At 48.3% G+C, this 17,072-nt stretch overlaps 1 protein-coding gene across 4 annotated transcripts in view; it reads right to left on the bottom strand.

Annotated features, from left to right (window-relative positions):
- Positions 1-6,616: 6,616 nt before the first annotated feature.
- Positions 6,617-17,072, bottom strand: part of cd164l2 (CD164 molecule like 2) — a 28,376-nt gene continuing 17,920 nt past the window's right edge. For 2 of the 4 annotated variants that reach the window (XM_033044866.1, XM_033044869.1), the window contains 3 exons: positions 16,724-16,756; positions 12,553-12,718; positions 10,569-11,121 (listed from right to left, as the gene is read on the bottom strand). In XM_033044866.1, the coding sequence (XP_032900757.1) occupies positions 11,103-11,121; positions 12,553-12,718; positions 16,724-16,756 (218 nt within the window). In that variant the 3' untranslated portion in view covers positions 10,569-11,102. Of the gene's footprint in view, positions 7,309-10,568; positions 11,122-12,552; positions 12,719-16,723; positions 16,757-17,072 lie in introns of those variants that run through there. The other 2 variants (XM_033044868.1, XM_033044867.1) reach the window with 2 other exon arrangements.

Raw genomic sequence — 17,072 nt, 5'->3', positions numbered from 1 at the left:
TCGAATCGTGTGTGTGTGTGTGTGTGTGTGTGTGTGTGTGTGTGTGTGTGTGTGTGAATTCCACAGATTCACCACGCTCTGACTAAATAAATTTTCTCCTCATCTCCTTCCTAAAGGATCGTCCTTGAATTCTGAGCCTGTGCCCTCTGGTCCTAGACTCTCGCACGAGTGGAAACATCCTCTCCACATACACTCTATCCAGGCCCTCAGGTTGGTTTGTTTGGCCTGACATCGCACCCACACATAGAAACATAGACATAGAAAATAGGTGCAGGAGTAGGCCATTTGGCCCTTCGAGCCTGCACTGCCATTCAATATGATCATGGCTGATCATCCAACTCAGTATCCTGTACCTGCCTTCTCTCCATACCCCTGATCCCATTAGTCACAAGGGCCACATCTAACTTTCTCTTAAATATAGCCAATGAACAGGCCTCAACTACCTTCTGTGGCAGATAATTCCAGAGATTCACCACTCTCTGTGTGAAAAATGTTTTCCTCATCTCGGTCCTAAAAGATTTCCCCCTTATCCTTAAACTGTGACCCCTTGTTCTGGACTTCCCCAACATCGGGAACAATCTTCCTGCATCTAGCCTGTCCAACCCTTAAGAATTTTGTAAGTTTCAACTTTCCGCAAGTCCTGACGGGTCAGATAATTGCAGAAGGTGACGCTAGAGGAAGCCAAATGTGAAACTCCTCGTGGGAAATCTGCTCCCGACACAAACAAGCTGCCAACGGGCCTCGGTTCATTGTTGTCACGTGTACCGAGATATAGTGACAAGCATTGTTTGCACACTCACTCTCCAATCAAACACGGTGGCACAGCGGGTAGAGTTGCTGCCTCACAGCGCCAGAGACCCGGGTTCGATCCTGACTATGGGTGCTGTCTGTACGGAGTTTGTACGTTCTCTAGCCGAGGTCAGGATCGAACCCGGGTCTCTGGTGCTGTGAGGCAGCAGCTCTACCCGCTGCTCCACCGTGGCGTCACTCAGAAACTCCACTTGGATCGACAAAGGGAAGAACCAATACAATCAAATATTTTTATTAAAACAACAATCTGCATCTGAAGTGCGACGGAATGTGAGAACGAGCAACGCTGAAGTGTAACGGTTGTGTGGAACTGCTACAGTTTGACGTGTAACGGAGTTAGCTTCACAGAGGCAGAGTGAGCTGGCAAAGTGGAACAACACTGACTCCTACTGGACACAGCCTGTGCACCAGATCTGAATCAAACATAACATAGAAACATAGAAACTAGGTGCAGGAGGAGGCCATTCGGTCCTTCGAGCCAGCACCGCCATTCATTGTGATCATGGCTGATCATCCACAATCAGTAACCCATGCCTGCCTTCTCCCCATATCCCTTGACTCCACTAGCCCCTAGAGCTCTATCTAACTCTCTCTTAAATCCATCCAGTGACTTGGCCTCCACTGCCCTCTGTGGCAGGGAATTCCATAAATTCACAACTCTCTGGGTGAAAAAGTTTTTTCTCACCTCAGTCTTAAATGACCTCCCCTTTATTCTAAGACTGTGGCCCCTGGTTCTGGACTCGCCCAACATTTGGCGCTGTTGCTTGCTGCCTCCGCCTTCAGTCCGGAATCTTTTTGTTTTTTTTGTTATGTTGAAGAGCGTTTTCTGTGGGTTTTTTAAATGTTATTATGTGGGGGAAGTGGGTACGGTAAGGGGAAACTGTCCTTCAGTCGCTCCCTGGAGAGGATGCGACTATTATTCGAGTCGCGTCCTCGCTCCTCGTCCCCCCCAGCGGCCTACCTACTGGATTGGCGCAGCCTGTGGACTTTGGGAGCCATGGACTCCGGTGGGAGGCGGCTGATCTGGAGATCCGGGCCGCTGAGGATATTCTCCGTCGGGGTTCGGCGTCGGTGTTCCATCATCCCGGCGTGAGGGCCTGAGCATCGGGCCGCCCGTGGCGGTGACTGCGGGTGTTCGTGAGGCCCCGACCACGGGTGAACATCTGGGAAGATCGGTGGGGAGGCTGGCTGGACTGAAAGAATCTGTGGAATTCATTGCCACAGACGGCTGTGGAGGCCAAGTCAATGCATATTTTTAAGGCGGAGAATGACAGAGGTTATGGGGTGATGGCAGGAGAATGGGGTTGGGAGGGAGAGATTGATTGAATGGCAGAGTAGACTTGATGGGCCGAATGGCCTAATTTTGCTCCGATCACATGAATTTATGAGCTCAGAGTAATCACAAAGTCAATGAAATAAAGAGTTTGTGTAGGAAAGAACTGCAGATGCTGGTTTGAATCGAAGGGAGACACAAAATTCTGGAGTAACTCAGCGGGACAGGCAGCATCTCTGGAGAGAGGGAGATGCAGCTGAGATACTCCAGCATTTTGTGCCTACCTTCAAAATAAAGAGTAATCAGAAATAAGGATGTTGGCTTCAGAGCAGACCGAGGCATTGTGCCGGGAAGGCATGACCCACTAAGTTGACCCGCTGAGTTCCTCCAACACTGCAGGTAGACACAAAATGCTGGAGAAACTCAGCGGGTGAGGCAGCATCTATGGAGCGAAGGAAATAGGCGACGTTTCGGGTTGAGACTCGAGACCCCCACATGAAGTGACCCCCCCCCCACCCCCACCCCCACCCCCACCGGACAACCCAATCTTGCAGGAGAAACATAGAAAATAGGTGCAGGAGTAGGCCATTCGGCCCTTCGAGCCTGCACCGCCATTCAATATGATCATGGCTGATCATCCAACTCAGTATCCTGCACCTGCCTTCTCTCCATACCCCCTGATCTCTTTAGCCACAAGGGCCACATCTAACTCCCTCTTAAATATAGCCAATGAACTGTGGCCTCAACTACCTTATGTGGCAGAGAATTCCACAGATTCACCACTCTCTGTGTAAAAAATGATTTTCTCTTCTTGGTCCTAAAAGACTTCCCTCTTATCCTTAAACTGTGTCCCCTTGATCTGGACTTCCCCAACATCGGGGACAATCTTCCTGCATCTAGCCTGTCCAACCCCTTAAGAATTTTGTAAGTTTCTATAAGATCCCCCCTCAATCATCTAAATTCTAGCGAGTACAAGCCGTCCTTCACTAACTACTGCAACTTAAAAACATAGCAAATTCTTAAAGGATTGGACAGGTTAGATACAGTTTCTACAAGATCCCCCCTCAATCTTCTAAATTCCAGCGTGTACAAGCCACAATTCTAGCGGTACAAGAAAGGACACAGGACCCTCGAACAACAAAATATCATTTATTGAAAACCATAAAACATCACTCAGGAAGTTAATACTAGTCTTCGCTGCCGCCCGTTGCACGAAGCCCGTCCCGATCGCTGGCAATATCCTGGAGCAACATTGTTCCTGCCATTTCCAGAGGGATTTAAGGTACAGCAGTCATAGACAAAGTGGTCAACAGCTTTACACATGGACAGATTCATCCAGGATCTGAAACCGTGAACTTTGTCACAACACAGGAACAAGAGAACACAACACAAGAGTTGATTAGGTGGAAGCGACTCACCAACGAGGAGTCAATAAGAGGATGAGCAGTGAGTGAGCTTCGGAGCGCAGGAGGAAGAGGGTGAAGTCTGATCTTATAGAGGTGTATAGGAAAACGAGAAGAATAGATCGGGTAGACGAGTCTTTTAGCCAGAGTAGAGGAATCGAGGATCCTCTGACATAGGTTTAAGGGGGAAGGGGGAAAAGATTGAATTGGAACCCTTTTAGGGACAACTTTTTTCATACAAAGGGTGGTGGGCATAATGTAACGAGCTGCCAGAGGAGGTAGTTGATGCCGTTTCTATCACACCTTTTAAGAGACATTTAGACAGATGCAAGGGTTGGGCAAGTTTAGAGGGGTGTGGGCCAAACGTAGGCAGCTGGTACTAGTGTAGATGGGGCCATGTTGGTCGGTGTGGGCAGATTGGGCCGAAGGGCCTGTTTCCTCGTACCACTCTATGACTGGGTGGGTTAACTCAATGCATGCGTTCACACAATAGGTGGAACATCGGCACGGTGGCGCAGCGGTAGAGTTGCTGCCTCACGGCGCCAGAGACCCGGGTTCCAACCGGACTACGGGTGCTGTCTATACGGAGTTTGTACGTTCTCCTCATGATTGCTCCCGATGTTGGGGAAGTCCAGGACAAGGGGGTCACAGCTTAAGGATAAGGGGGAAATCCTTTAAAACCGAGATGAGAAGAACTTTTTTCACACAGAGAGTGGTGAATCTCTGGAACTCCCTGCCACAGAGGGTAGTCGAGGCCAGTTCATTGACTATATTTAAGAGGGAGTTAGATGTGGCCCTTGTGGCTAAGGGGATCAGAGGGTATTGAGAGAAGGCAGGTACGGGATACTGAGTTGGATGATCAGCCATGATCATATTGAATGGCGGTGCAGGCTCGAAGGGCCGAATGGCCTACTCCTGCACCTAATTTCTATGTTTCTATGATTGGTTTTCTCCAAGATCTTCGATTTCCTCCCACATGTGCAGGTTTGTTGGCTTGGGACAAAATGTAACATTGTCCCTAGTGTGCGTGTGCGTGCGCATGCGCGTGCGAGTGCGGTGTTGTTAATTTGCGGGGATCGCTGGACGGCGCGGACTCGGTGGGCCGAAGGGCCTGTTTCCACGCTGCATCTCTAAACTAATCTCCGGTAACCACAGGATACTGAGACAACCAAGAGATCTACAAGCAAGATGCAAGGCCCCAGTCACCACACCCACACATACATACATACATACATGCTTCATCACAAATACTACTGCCCACAACAAGATGCTATGCGTGTCTGGTAGTATTACTGACACCAAAGGGTGGCGCAGTTTTTGACCATAGAATTGTAATTGCATTTTGTCAGTATTTAAGAAGGAACTGCAGATGCGGGAAAATCGAAGGTAGACAAAAGTGCTGGAGAAACTCAGCGGGTGCAGCAGCATCTATGGAGCGAAGGAAATAGGCAACGTTTCGGGCCGAAACCGTTTCGGCACGAAACGTTGCCTATTTCCTTAAGGGTTTCGGGCCGAAACGTTGCCTATTCCCTTCGCTCCATAGATGCTGCTGCACCCGCTGAGTTTCTCCAGCACATTTGTCTACCTTACAGTTTGTCAGTATGCTGGTCTAGTAGACTCAAGGGGAATCGAATTAATGCGATTTACTTAAAAAAAAAAAAAGGACGGCTGAGTTAAGGTTCAGTGGTCAGTCAGTAGTGGGCGGCACGGTGGCGCAGCGGTAGAGTTGCTGCCTCACAGCGCCAGAGACCCAGGTTCGATCCCGACTACGGGTGCTGACTGTACGGAGTTTGCACGTTCTCCCCCCGTGACCTGCGTGGGTTTCCTCCGGGTGCTCCGGTTTCCTCCCGCACTCCAAAGACGTGCAGATTTGTAGGCTAACTGGCTTGGTATAAGTGTAAATTGTCCCTAGTGTGTGTAGGATAGTGTATTAGTGGGCAGGGATCACCGGTCACTGGTCGGCACGGACAGGGTGATTATATCTCTAAACTAAACAAAATTTGGGATCGATTCAAATTGAATGCTGTCTAATTACAGCAACTTATTAAACACCTCTCCTTCTGAACTGTTTAAGAAGGAACTGCAGATGCTGGAAAATCGAAGGTAGACAAAATTGCTGGAGAAGCTCAGCGGGTGCAGCAGCATCTATGGAGCGAAGGAAATAGGCAACGTTTCGGGCCGAAACCCTTGGGTTTCGGCCCGAAACGTTGCCTATTTCCTTAAGGGTTTCGGGCCGAAACGTTGCCCATTTCCTTCGCTCCATAGATGCTGCTGCACCCGCTGAGTTTCTCCAGCATTTTTGTCTACCTTCTCCTTCTGAACTGTTTTGTTGTTATGGAATGGAGTGATGGAAGGGGAGGGAGAGAGGGAGAGAGAGGGAGAGAGAGGGAGAGAGAATAAAGTACCTCCACCAGTTATCATTTAAGGGCTGGAGCAGCATGCAGCAACTTTGACCAATGTGAGTATGAAACAATGAACAGTGTTTACATTCACCTGGGGCTGAGTGAGCAGCAGGTCCACCGGAGCATCAGTTACTTGGGTGGGCGAGGAGGGAAGAGAAGAGAGGATTGGAATATCAGTAGAGTCTTCAATAACTGAACCACAGCACAAATGGACCATTAAACCATTGCAAGACCAGGCAGTGCTTCCATTGTCCCCACTAGTGCAAGAGATATCGCAACACTCCGAGTTGAGCAATACATTTTAATTCAATACACCAGGCGTTTAAAGTATTTCATTCACTTGAAAGCCCTGGATAGAGACGATGTGGAGAGGATGTGGCCACATGAGTGGCACGGGTGGGGGACAGGTTTGTGAAATCTGAGAAATGTATAAACACTGCATTGAACAATTTGTGTAGCCTCCGAAAATGTCGGATGAATTTTTTGCACGGTTCACGTATTGTATATATTTATTACCTGAATAAAGTCTATTTTGAAATGTTTAAAAAAAAATGTTTCCACTAGTGGGAGAGTCTAGGACCAGAGGGCACACACAGCCTCAGAATAAAAGGACGCACCTTTAGGGAGGAGATGAGGAGGAATTTATTTGGTTAAAGAGGGTGGTGAATCTGTGGAATTCATTGTCACAGAAGGTCCAAGTCAATGGAGATAGGCAGATTCTTGATTAGTGCGGGTGTCAGGGATTTCGGGGAGAAGGCTTGAGAATGGGGTTGAGAGGGAGAGATAGATCAGCCATGATCAAACAGTAGAGTAGACATGATTTGTCGAATGGCCTTATTCTGCTATTAATACTAATGAACCTATAATATGCACAGGAGATGCTTAGTGGAGCTTGCTAGCATGTAGCAGACCATTCCAAATGGTCTTCCAAATGGGCAATGCTAGATGGAACTAATCCGACATTGGACAATGGGACAAATCTTGTCGCCTTGACTTCTCTGGAAGAGATACCTTTGTAGAAAGCTTCAGGAGCCAATACATTTACAGCATCACGATAAGTTATTGAGATTCACAATTCATTTGTTAAAACTATTCAAAGGAACAACAGATAATATATAAAAACGCTGCATTTTATGGGGTTAGGCCCAATAGTTAAGTCGAGCCATTACTGGATGTTCTTGCATAAGGGTCCAGGTGCATATTGGCAGCAGTGCTCTTGAGGACCAACGCAAAGACTAGTCGCCAGCGTTCTCTTGCCATGGTCACCAGTTACATTCACCGTGTCAAAAGCCAAAGAGGCCATCGCTCCCGTGAAATGCTGCACAAATGTGACACTAGTGTGGAGAACTTATTAAATGTTTGCAGTTTTGCACTTTCTGTTTGGCCGCTTCAAGCATTGCCTCCGTCTTTAGATCAGATCCTATTCCAATAGAACACAGGAGGTTTTTGTTTTAATTTGCAAACAGACGTATCATTGCAGTTGAACAGTAGAGATAATCCTGAGGGTTTGACAAACAGCACCTGTTTCTGCAAATACAGATGAGGGGAATTTGTCTCACACAAAGGGTGGTGGGTGTATGGAACAAGCTGCCGGAGGAGGTAGTTGAGGCTGGGACTATCCCAACGTTGAAGAATCATGCCCGTCCCACTTAGGAAGCCTGAACGGAAACCTCTGGAGACTTTGCGCCCCACCCAAGGTTTCTGTGCGGTTCCCGGAGGTTGCAGGTGGTTGCAGGTAGTGGAAGCAGGTAGGGAGACTGACAAAAACCTCCGGGAACCGCACGGAAACTTTGGGTGGGGCACAAAGTCTCCAGAGGTTTCCGTTCAGGCTTCCTAAGTCCGCAGTTTTGGGGACAGAGCCTTCTCCAGGGCAGCTCCCAGGCTCTGGAACTCCCTCCCCCAACTGATCCGCAATTCCGTGTCCCTCACCATCTTCCAGTCCCACCTCAAGACCCATCTCTTCACCTCTGCCTATCCTTAGCCCCACGTCCCCCTCTCTTTTCATCTGTGCTTGAATTGCCTCATATTGTGTTTTGAATTGAATTCTGTCTTTACTTTGTGTACTAGTCATGTCTCTACTATTTATTTCATTCCGCTTACATGTTTTTCCTCTACTTGCTAAATTTTTGTAAGGTGTCCTTGAGACTCTTGAAAGGCGCCCATAAATAAAATGTATTATTATTATTATTATTAAAGTCTCCAGAGGTTTCCGTTCAGGTTTCCTCAGTGGGACAGGGCCATCAGTTAGACAGGTACATGGATAGGACAGGTTTACAGGGATATGGGCCAAATGCAGGCAGGTGGGACTAGTGTAGATGGGGCATGTTGGTCGGTGTGGGCATGTTGGGCTGAAGGGCCTGTTTCCATGCTGTATCAGTCTATGATTATGACTTCAACACAGCATAGTGGAAGCTGCAACATTTGCAATGCAACACTTTTTACACATTTTGGGAAACATAGTGTAGACTATGAAACTTCAGACACGGGACTCCAGGGAACTCAAGCTGATCAAATTCCACCTTGGTAGACCATCAGTCTGATGAAGGGTCTCGACCCGAAACGTCACCTATTCATTCCTTCTCTCCAGAGATGCTGCCTGACCCGCTGAGTAACTCCAGCATTTTGTAACTATCTTTGGTAGATTACAGTTCACCTCATTAAATTAAAGTTCCAAAGAAAATCACTCAACATGTTCTTAGGGAGAACACGGATAGGTGATGGTTTGGGTCTTTAGTATAGCTTATTGTCCCGTGTACCGAGGTACAGTGAAAAGCTTTAGTTGCGCGCTAACCAGTCAGCGGAAAGACAATACATGATTACAATCGAGCCGTCCACAGTGTACAGATACAGGGTAAAAGGGAACAATGTTTAGTGCAAGATAAAGTCCAGTATGGTCAGGACCATTCAGTCTCATCAGCCAGTTAAGGGTCAACCATCTTTTTGTGGGTCTGGGATTAGAACATAAACAGAGCAGGTAGGTCCGGCACGGTGGAGCAGCGGTAGAGTTGCTGCCTCACAGCGCCGGTGAACCGGGTTCGATCCTGACGACGGGTGCTGTCTGCACGGAGTTTGCACGTTCTCCCCGTGAGCTGCGTGGGTTTTCTCCGGGTGCTCCGGTTTCCCCCCCACACTCCAAAGACCTGCAGGTTTGCAGGTTAACTGCCTTCGGTAAAATTATAAATTGGCCCCAGTGTGTGGAATAAGGGGTAAGCCATTTAGAACGGAGACGAAGAAACACTTTTTCTCACAGAGAGTGGTGAGTCTGTGGAATTCTCTGCCTCAGAGGGTGGTGGAGGCAGGTTCTCTGGATGCTTTCAAGAGAGAGCTAGATAGGGCTCTTAAAGATAGTGGAGTCAGGGGATATGGGGAGAAGGCAGGAACGGGGTACTGATTGTGGATGATCAGCCATGATCACATTGAATGGCGGTGCTGGCTCGAAGGGTCGAATGACCTATTACTGCACCTATTGTCTATTGTTTGTAGCTGCCATCGTAGGATGTACGTGACTCTGGGCGTGAGGCAGTGGGGACAGATATCTGGCCTCAACTTTATCCTGGTTATCCCGATTCCTAATTCTTAGGATTGGACAAACAGCATCTGTTTCGGTAAAACAAGCCGAAACGTCGCCCATTTCCTTCGCTCCATAGATGATGCTGCCTCACCTGCTGAGTTTCTCCAGCATTTTTGTCTACCTAAACCCTATATATAATAACATATGATGAGCATTTGACACCACTGGGCCTGTACTCGCTGGAGTTTAGAAGTTTGAGGGGGGTGGGGGTGGGGACCTCATTGAAACTTACTGAACAGTGAAAGGCTTGGATAGAGTGGACGTGGAGGGGATGTTTCCACTTGTGAGAGAGTCTAGGACCAGCGGGCACAGCCTCAGAATTAAAGGACAGACTTTTAGAACAGAGATGAAAAGGAATTTCTTTAGCCAGAGGGCGGTGAATCTGTGGAATTCATTGCCACAGAGGGCGGTGGAGGCCAAGTCAGTGGATATTTTTAAGGCGGAGATTGACAGATTCGTGATTAGTACGGGTGTCAGGGGTTATGGGAGAAGGCAGGAGAATGGGGTTAGGAGGGAGTGATAGATCAGCCATGATTGAATGGCAGGGTAGATTTGATGGGTCGAATGGCCTAAATTCTGCTACTAGAACTTCATCCTGATGCTTTACATGGGAAAAGGCGACGTGCAGAGGCTCGGAACGCCTCCTGTGCAGAGGGAGGGAGGGAGGGGTGAGCGAGAGAGTGAGTTCGTTCCCAACCTCTGGGGCAGAACCTACATCTGTGTGAGGAGCTGGTTCGGTGAGACCACAAGCCTTCCCCTGATGGAGAAAAATCACACTGTAGTCAGATCTAGACCAAGGCACTTTCACAAGCTTAGCTTAGTTTAGTTCAGAGATACAGCATGGAAACAGTTCCCTTTGCCGCACCGAGTCCACGCCGGCCAGCGATCACCTACACACTAGGGGCCAGAACCCAGGCTGCAATGGAGGCCATCTCCCTTTAGTTTAGAGACACAGCGCAGAAACAGGCCCTTCGGCCCACCGAGTCTGCGCAGACAAGCCTATCCCCGCACACTAGCACTACCCTACACACACACACACTGGGGACAATTTACAATTTTACAGAAATTTAACCTACAAACCCACACGTCTTTAGGATGTGGGAGGAAACTGGAGAAAACCCACCCGGTCACAGAGAACGTGCAAACTCCACACAGAGAGCACCAGTGGCCAGGATGGAACCGGGGTCTCTGGTGCTATGAGGCAGCAGCTCTACCCGCTGCGCACAGTTCAACACTGTAGTCTACAGGCCATTACAGAACCATGATTAACACAACTACAAACTCACTTTAAAAGGCTTAAAAGTTCTAAAACTTCCGTTAAGAAACAATGGTTAAGAAAAGGCCAACTTGTCAATGGTTAATGCAGATTACCAAACTCCCAGCCCGTCACAGGCATGTGAGACCAATTAATTCAAGGCAGATAGTAACAATCATCTTTAAATATGGAGCTTATTAAAAAATAAAACAACCTGCCTGTAAATGCATACCACATTCAAAGTTAGAGTGTAAGAATTTAAATGCACAGCAAAACGAAACTGAACCCCAAATCATGATCACAAAACAGAACTGATTGTTGCTGGTCATCTGCAAGGCAGGTTAGTTCATTTACAGCAAGCCGATGGTGGAGCCAAGCCTGACACAATCTACTGGCCCTCCTCACTGCTGGCAGCATGTAAAGGGTTCAAATAAAACAGAGAGAGAGACAAATGAAACGGACAGCACATTGCAAAGCTGCACAAACTTGAACAGCGCCACTTACAACACACACGGCTATCAAGCCCCTCGGTATGTTAAACCTTCTCATGCAGAGAGGACAATTACAAAAAATAATCACTGCACACTCCACCCCACTCCCCACCCCCCCCCCCCCCCCCCCCATCTTGTAATAACTCTGTCACATGCCTGTCTGAGCCATTTACGGGTGTCAGGGGTTATGGGGAGAAGGCAGGAGAATGGGTTTAGGAGGGAGAGATAGATCAGCCACGATTGAATGGCGGAGTAGACTCGATGGGCCGAATGGCCTAATTCTGCTCCTAGCACTTATGACCTCATGAACAACTGGCAGGTGTTGCAATCTTGAGTCAACACAAAGTGCTAGAGGAACTCAGTGAGTCAGGGGGGGGGGGGGGGAGGTTGGGGGGGGGGGAAGCAGGCCAAAAGCTGGTGAGTAATAGGTGGATAGAGCTCCAGCATTAAGAATGGTGCAGTGGCATGGTTTAGTAAGCTGAATGAATCAACTATCTCCATGCAGAAATTCAACTGTGTTTCCTGTGGTGTTGACCAAATCCCTTGCTCTTTTATTTCATTGGAGAACATGGATAGGTGACGTTTCACAGAGTGCTGGAGTAACTCAGCGGGTCAGGCAGCATCTATGGAGAACATGGATAGGTGACGTTTCACAGAGTGCTGGAGTAACTCAGTGGGTGCAGCAGCATCTATGGCGCTAAGGAAATAGGCAACGTTTTGGGTCGAAACCCGTAAGGGTTTCGGCCCGAAACGTTGCCTATTTCCAGAAGGATTTCGGCCCGAAACGTTGCCTATTTCCTTCGCTCCATAGATGCTGCTGCACCATAACTCAGTGGGTCAGGCAGCATCTGTGGAGAACATGGATAGGTGACGTTTCACAGAGTGCTGGAGTAACTCAGTGGGTCAGGCAGCATCTGTGGAGAACGTGGATAGGTGACGTTTCACAGAGTGCTGGAGTAACTCAGCGGGTCAGGCAGCATCTGTGGAGAACATGGATAGGTGACGGGTCAGGCATGATTGAATGGTGGGGTAGACTTGATGGGCTGAATGGCCTTAATTCTGTACCTATCACTTATGAAGTGTACATGTTTTAGTTCTAAACTTTGATTTAAACCTTGAGTTGACAGTGTGTCTGAGTTCTAGCTTGGCCCCTCAATGAAGTTCCATCAGGAAATGCAATTAATGCAGAAAAATAAGCAGGAACAAGTTTAATGAATGAAGACACACAGTGCAAAGCTACTACAAGACGAGCTAGACGATGTCAGCAAGCACAAAGACAAAAAAAAGGCTAGGGGGAGTTGCACAGAAGCACAGCAAGACGTCATGCCATGCACAGTCGATGCTTACAGCGTTTGGTAGGTCCCGTCCCGAGCTTTGAAGAACTTGATTGCAAAGAAAAACGCTGCCTCGGCGCCTAGAACCAGCACCATTCCACCGATGAAGCTGGCTGGGTCAAAGCTGGAGGGGGAGTAGACTGGAGCTGTGGTCGGGACCTCCGATGTGGTGTCAGCTTCTGCATGAGAGGAACCAAACCATGATGGAAGCATTCACAGGTCAGTGCGTTCATGGGCAGGTTGTGTCACAGTGCCTGTGTGTGATTTCTTTACCATTCTGCCCATCAGACCCCTGCTAGCCCATCTGCTTACCACCCATTCAGCCCATCAACCTCCTGCCAGCCCATCTGTTTATTGCCACCCATTCTGCCCATCAACTTCCTGCCAGCCCATCTGTTTATTGCCACCCATTCAGCCCATCAATCTCCTGCCAGCCCATCTGTTTATTGCCACCCATTCGGCCCATCAACCTCCTGCTAGCCCATCTGTATATTGCCACCCATTCTGCCCATCAACCTCCTACCAGCCCATCTGTTTATTGCCACCCATTCGGCCCATCAACCTGCTGCCAGCCCTTGAAGCAATCCATTATACATTAACCGGTCCCAAGCAACTTCCCCCGTGTCTATCAACGTTGCTTCATTGCTAGCGAACTACGCCAGTGTGGCAACTCACAATAACCAATTAACAAACCCGCACGCCTTTGAGAAGTGGAAGAAAACCAGGTCAACCAATGGAGATCCACATGGTCACAGGGAGAACGTGCAAACTCCACACAGAGGTCAGGATTGAGACAGTTAGAACATAAAACAATGCAGCACAAGAACAGGCCCTTCAGCCCACAAAGTCTGGTCCACACCCCTCCATTCCCCAAATATCCACGTGCCCAACCAAAAGTCTCTTTGACAATAGACAATAGGTGCAGGAGTAGGCCATTCAGCCCTTCAGGGCCAGCACCGCCATTCGATGTGATCATGGCTGATTGATTTACCGCGACTATCGTATCTGCCTCCATCACCACCCCTGGCAGAGTGTTCTAACACCCGTTAACTCGCCCCACACATCTCCGTTCAACTTTGCCCCTCTCACCTTCAACCAATGCCCCCTAGTATTTGTCCCCCCCCATGGGACTGATGGGTGCTTGATGTTGGGCATGGACCCGATGGGCCGAATGGCCTGTTTCCATGTTGTATCTAAGCAAGTGGACATCACTTAAGGGTTTCGGGCCGAAACGTTGCCTATTTCCTTCGCTCCATAGATGCCGCTGCACCCGCTGAGTTTCTCCAGCACTTTTGTCTACAGTCAATCTGTCTCTTTAAACCCAAACCAGAAAATAAATGGGGAACAGTTTGTACTTTGCATTCCAGTGTAAAATGTAACTAATTGGAGGGCTACCTTGGTCCCGAATGGTCAACTTTTCCCAAGAGGGGGAGTTGAAGTGTTTAATCACAATCAGAATCACACTTTATTCGTCAAGTATGTTTTGCAACATACGAGGAATTTCATTGGCCAGGTCACTCATACAATTAAAAGCAACAGACCACTCAGAAACACATTTTAACATGAACATCCACCACAGTGACCCCTGCACATTCCTCACTGTGATGGAAGGCGAAATAAAGTTCAAGGCCTTCCTTTTGTTCTTCCTCGGTCGTGGGGCCTCGAGCCCTCCGTTGACGGGACGATCTTCGTCCCATAACCGGCGGCGATCGGGCCCTCTGCGTCGAGGCGATCAGTTCCTGCATCGGGGGGGGATGTTAACCCCCCCCCCCCCCTGCGCTGGGCGATCGATTCTTGCATCGGGGCTGGTCGAACATTCTGCGGCGTTGGAGCTCCCGACTCAGCCTCTCCCGAAGACTGCGAGCCCTTGTTGGTAAGTCCGCAGGCCGCGGCGGGAGCGATCCCAGGCAGGGAATCCGCTCTGATGTTAAGTCCGCGCCCCGCGGTGTGGCTCACGACAGTCCGAGCCGGCTCCCAGCTCCAGCGATGGTCGGCCGCAGAGCCCGGAGAATGTGATCAGAAAAATGATCACATCTCTGGGATGGTAAGAAGGTAAAAAAATTCCCCCCGATCCCCTCCCCCCACATAAAACAAACCGAAGAACATTAAAACCAACTTGTAACAAACTAAAAAATAATAAAAGGAAAGAAAAAACAAACAGACTGCGATCTCGCCGCCGCCCCTGGTGATTATGCAGCTGGTTTTACTGTTTGAAGTTTTGTATTGCAGCCAGGAGAGCCTGATCTACAGTTTCACGCATAGATGCTGCAACGTGGGTGTAAGTGTTCGATTGTAGCTTCCCAGAGACAAGTTTGTGAGGCCAAATCAAACCCTAAACATTGCAACGGTGGTATTTCTCATAGTGAGTCTTTAGAAACAAGGAGGAACTCTGTCTGTCCACAGTTCTGTGACCTAGGAAATTAAATCCATCTGGATGTGGACCTTTTTAAATTGGATAAGCTTATCACTTATTTACTGGAGTAAGTGAAGACTCTCTTAATAATTGAAGGGGGTTTGGAGCCAGTCGAGTCGTGCTGTACCAGAACACAGTCGCTGCCAGCACGTTAGGTTTGAGCATTACATCAAGCCCACCCCTGCCGTGTGTTAAATGTAAACAGCCGTTTACATGCAGGGTACGGCACGGTGGTGCAGCGGGTAGTGCTGCTGCCTCACAGCGCCAGAGACCAGGGTTCAATCCTGACTGCGGGTGCTGTCTGGACGGAGTTTGCACGTTCCCCCAGTGACTGCGTGGGTTTTCTCCGGGTGCTCCGGTTTCCTCCCACACTCCAAAGAATTGTAGGTTAATTGTCCTCGGTAAAATAGTAAATTGTTCCTAATGCGTGTCGAATAGTGTTAGCGTGCGGGGATCGTTGGTCAGCAGTACGAGGGATTTCAGTTGCCATACAGACATACCAATAAAAAGCAACAGAACACAGACAAAATACATTTCAACATGGACATCCACCACAGTGACTCCTCCATATTCCTCACCGTGATGGAAGGTGAAATAAAAAGTTCAATCTCTTCCCTTCTGAACATTAGTTCTGACTTCCCTTCCGATTTGAACATTAGTTCTGATCAGCCTATATGTAAAGTAGGCACCAAAGTCATCTCTCAGTCTGAAGAAGAGTCTCGACCCTAAATGTCTGTGGAATTCTCTGCCTCAGAGGGCGGTGGAGGCAGGTTCTCTGGATACTTTCAACAGAGAGCTAGATAGGGCTCTTAAAGATAGCGGAGTCAGAGGATATGGGGAGAAGGCAGGAACGGGGTACTGATTGGGGATGATCAGCCATGATCACAGTGAATGGCGGTGCTGGCTCGAAGGGCCGAATGGCCTACTCCTGCACCTGTTGTCTATTGCCACCCATTCCTTTTCTCCAGAGATGCTGCCGTTCCAGCTGAGTTATTTTATTATATGTGGGAAGGAATTGCAGATGCTGGTTTATACTGAAGAGAGGCACACACAGAGTGCCGGGGTAACTCAGCGGGTCAGGCAGCGGCTCTGGGGAAAAGGAATAGCAAACGTTTTGAGTTGGAACACGACAGACTTGCAGTAGATGTCGGCTGATAATTATTATGCAACATCAACAATTCTACAAGTTTCCCCACGGGACAAGAGACTTCAGGTTAGTGTTTATATTCCCAGAAGCAGAGAGAAAAATACAGCATGCAGAAGGACTAGTGTTAAACCTCGTGGGGCGAGGCTCGTAAGGGAAACATATAGAAACATAGAAAATAGGTGCAGGAGTAGAGGCCATTCGGCCCTTCGAGCCTGCACCGCCGTTCAATATGATCATGGCTGATCATCCAACTCAGTATCCTGTACCTGCCTTCTCTCCATACCCCCTGATCCCTTTAGCCTCAAGGGCCACATCTAACTCCCTCTTAAATATAGCCAATGAACTGTGGCCTCAACTACCTTCTGTGGCAGAGAATTCCACAGATTCACCACTCTCTGTGTGAAAAATGTTTTTCTCATCTCGGTCCTAAAAGACTTCCCCCTTATCCTTAAACTGTGACCCCTTGTTCTGGACTTCCCCAACATCGGGAACAATCTTCCTGCATCTAGCCTGTCCAACCCCTTAAGAATTGTGTAAGTTTCTATAAGATCCCCCCTCAATCTTCTAAATTCTAGCGAGTACAAGCCGAGTCTATCCAGATATCAAGTGGTAGTCATGGCCTACCTGCAGTAATGGCTTCCTTGGTTGTGGTGATAGCTGTTAGATGGAGACGAAGGGGGAAAAATGTCATCACATTATTATAACAAATCACTTCCATATTTATCCATTTCCTTCTGTTTCCACATATATAAAGATACACACCTGGTTATTTTTACTTTACTAAGACATCAACTAAGAAACTCCAGAAAAACCTTTGTCCCATGTAAATAAATTATTTCCAGAGATCGGATTGAGAGGAACATTTACTTTAGAGCCATCGGAATAAATACACACAAGATCCTAAAGTTCAACAGGTTTGCATTTGCTGACAACACTTGTGTTTTTAATGGAATGGATTGAAAGATACAGCATG

This window comes from Amblyraja radiata, chromosome 27 (genome assembly GCF_010909765.2).
Source record: "Amblyraja radiata isolate CabotCenter1 chromosome 27, sAmbRad1.1.pri, whole genome shotgun sequence".
Taxonomy (NCBI): domain Eukaryota; kingdom Metazoa; phylum Chordata; class Chondrichthyes; order Rajiformes; family Rajidae; genus Amblyraja; species Amblyraja radiata.
This window is presented reverse-complemented; position numbering and strand designations above follow the sequence as displayed.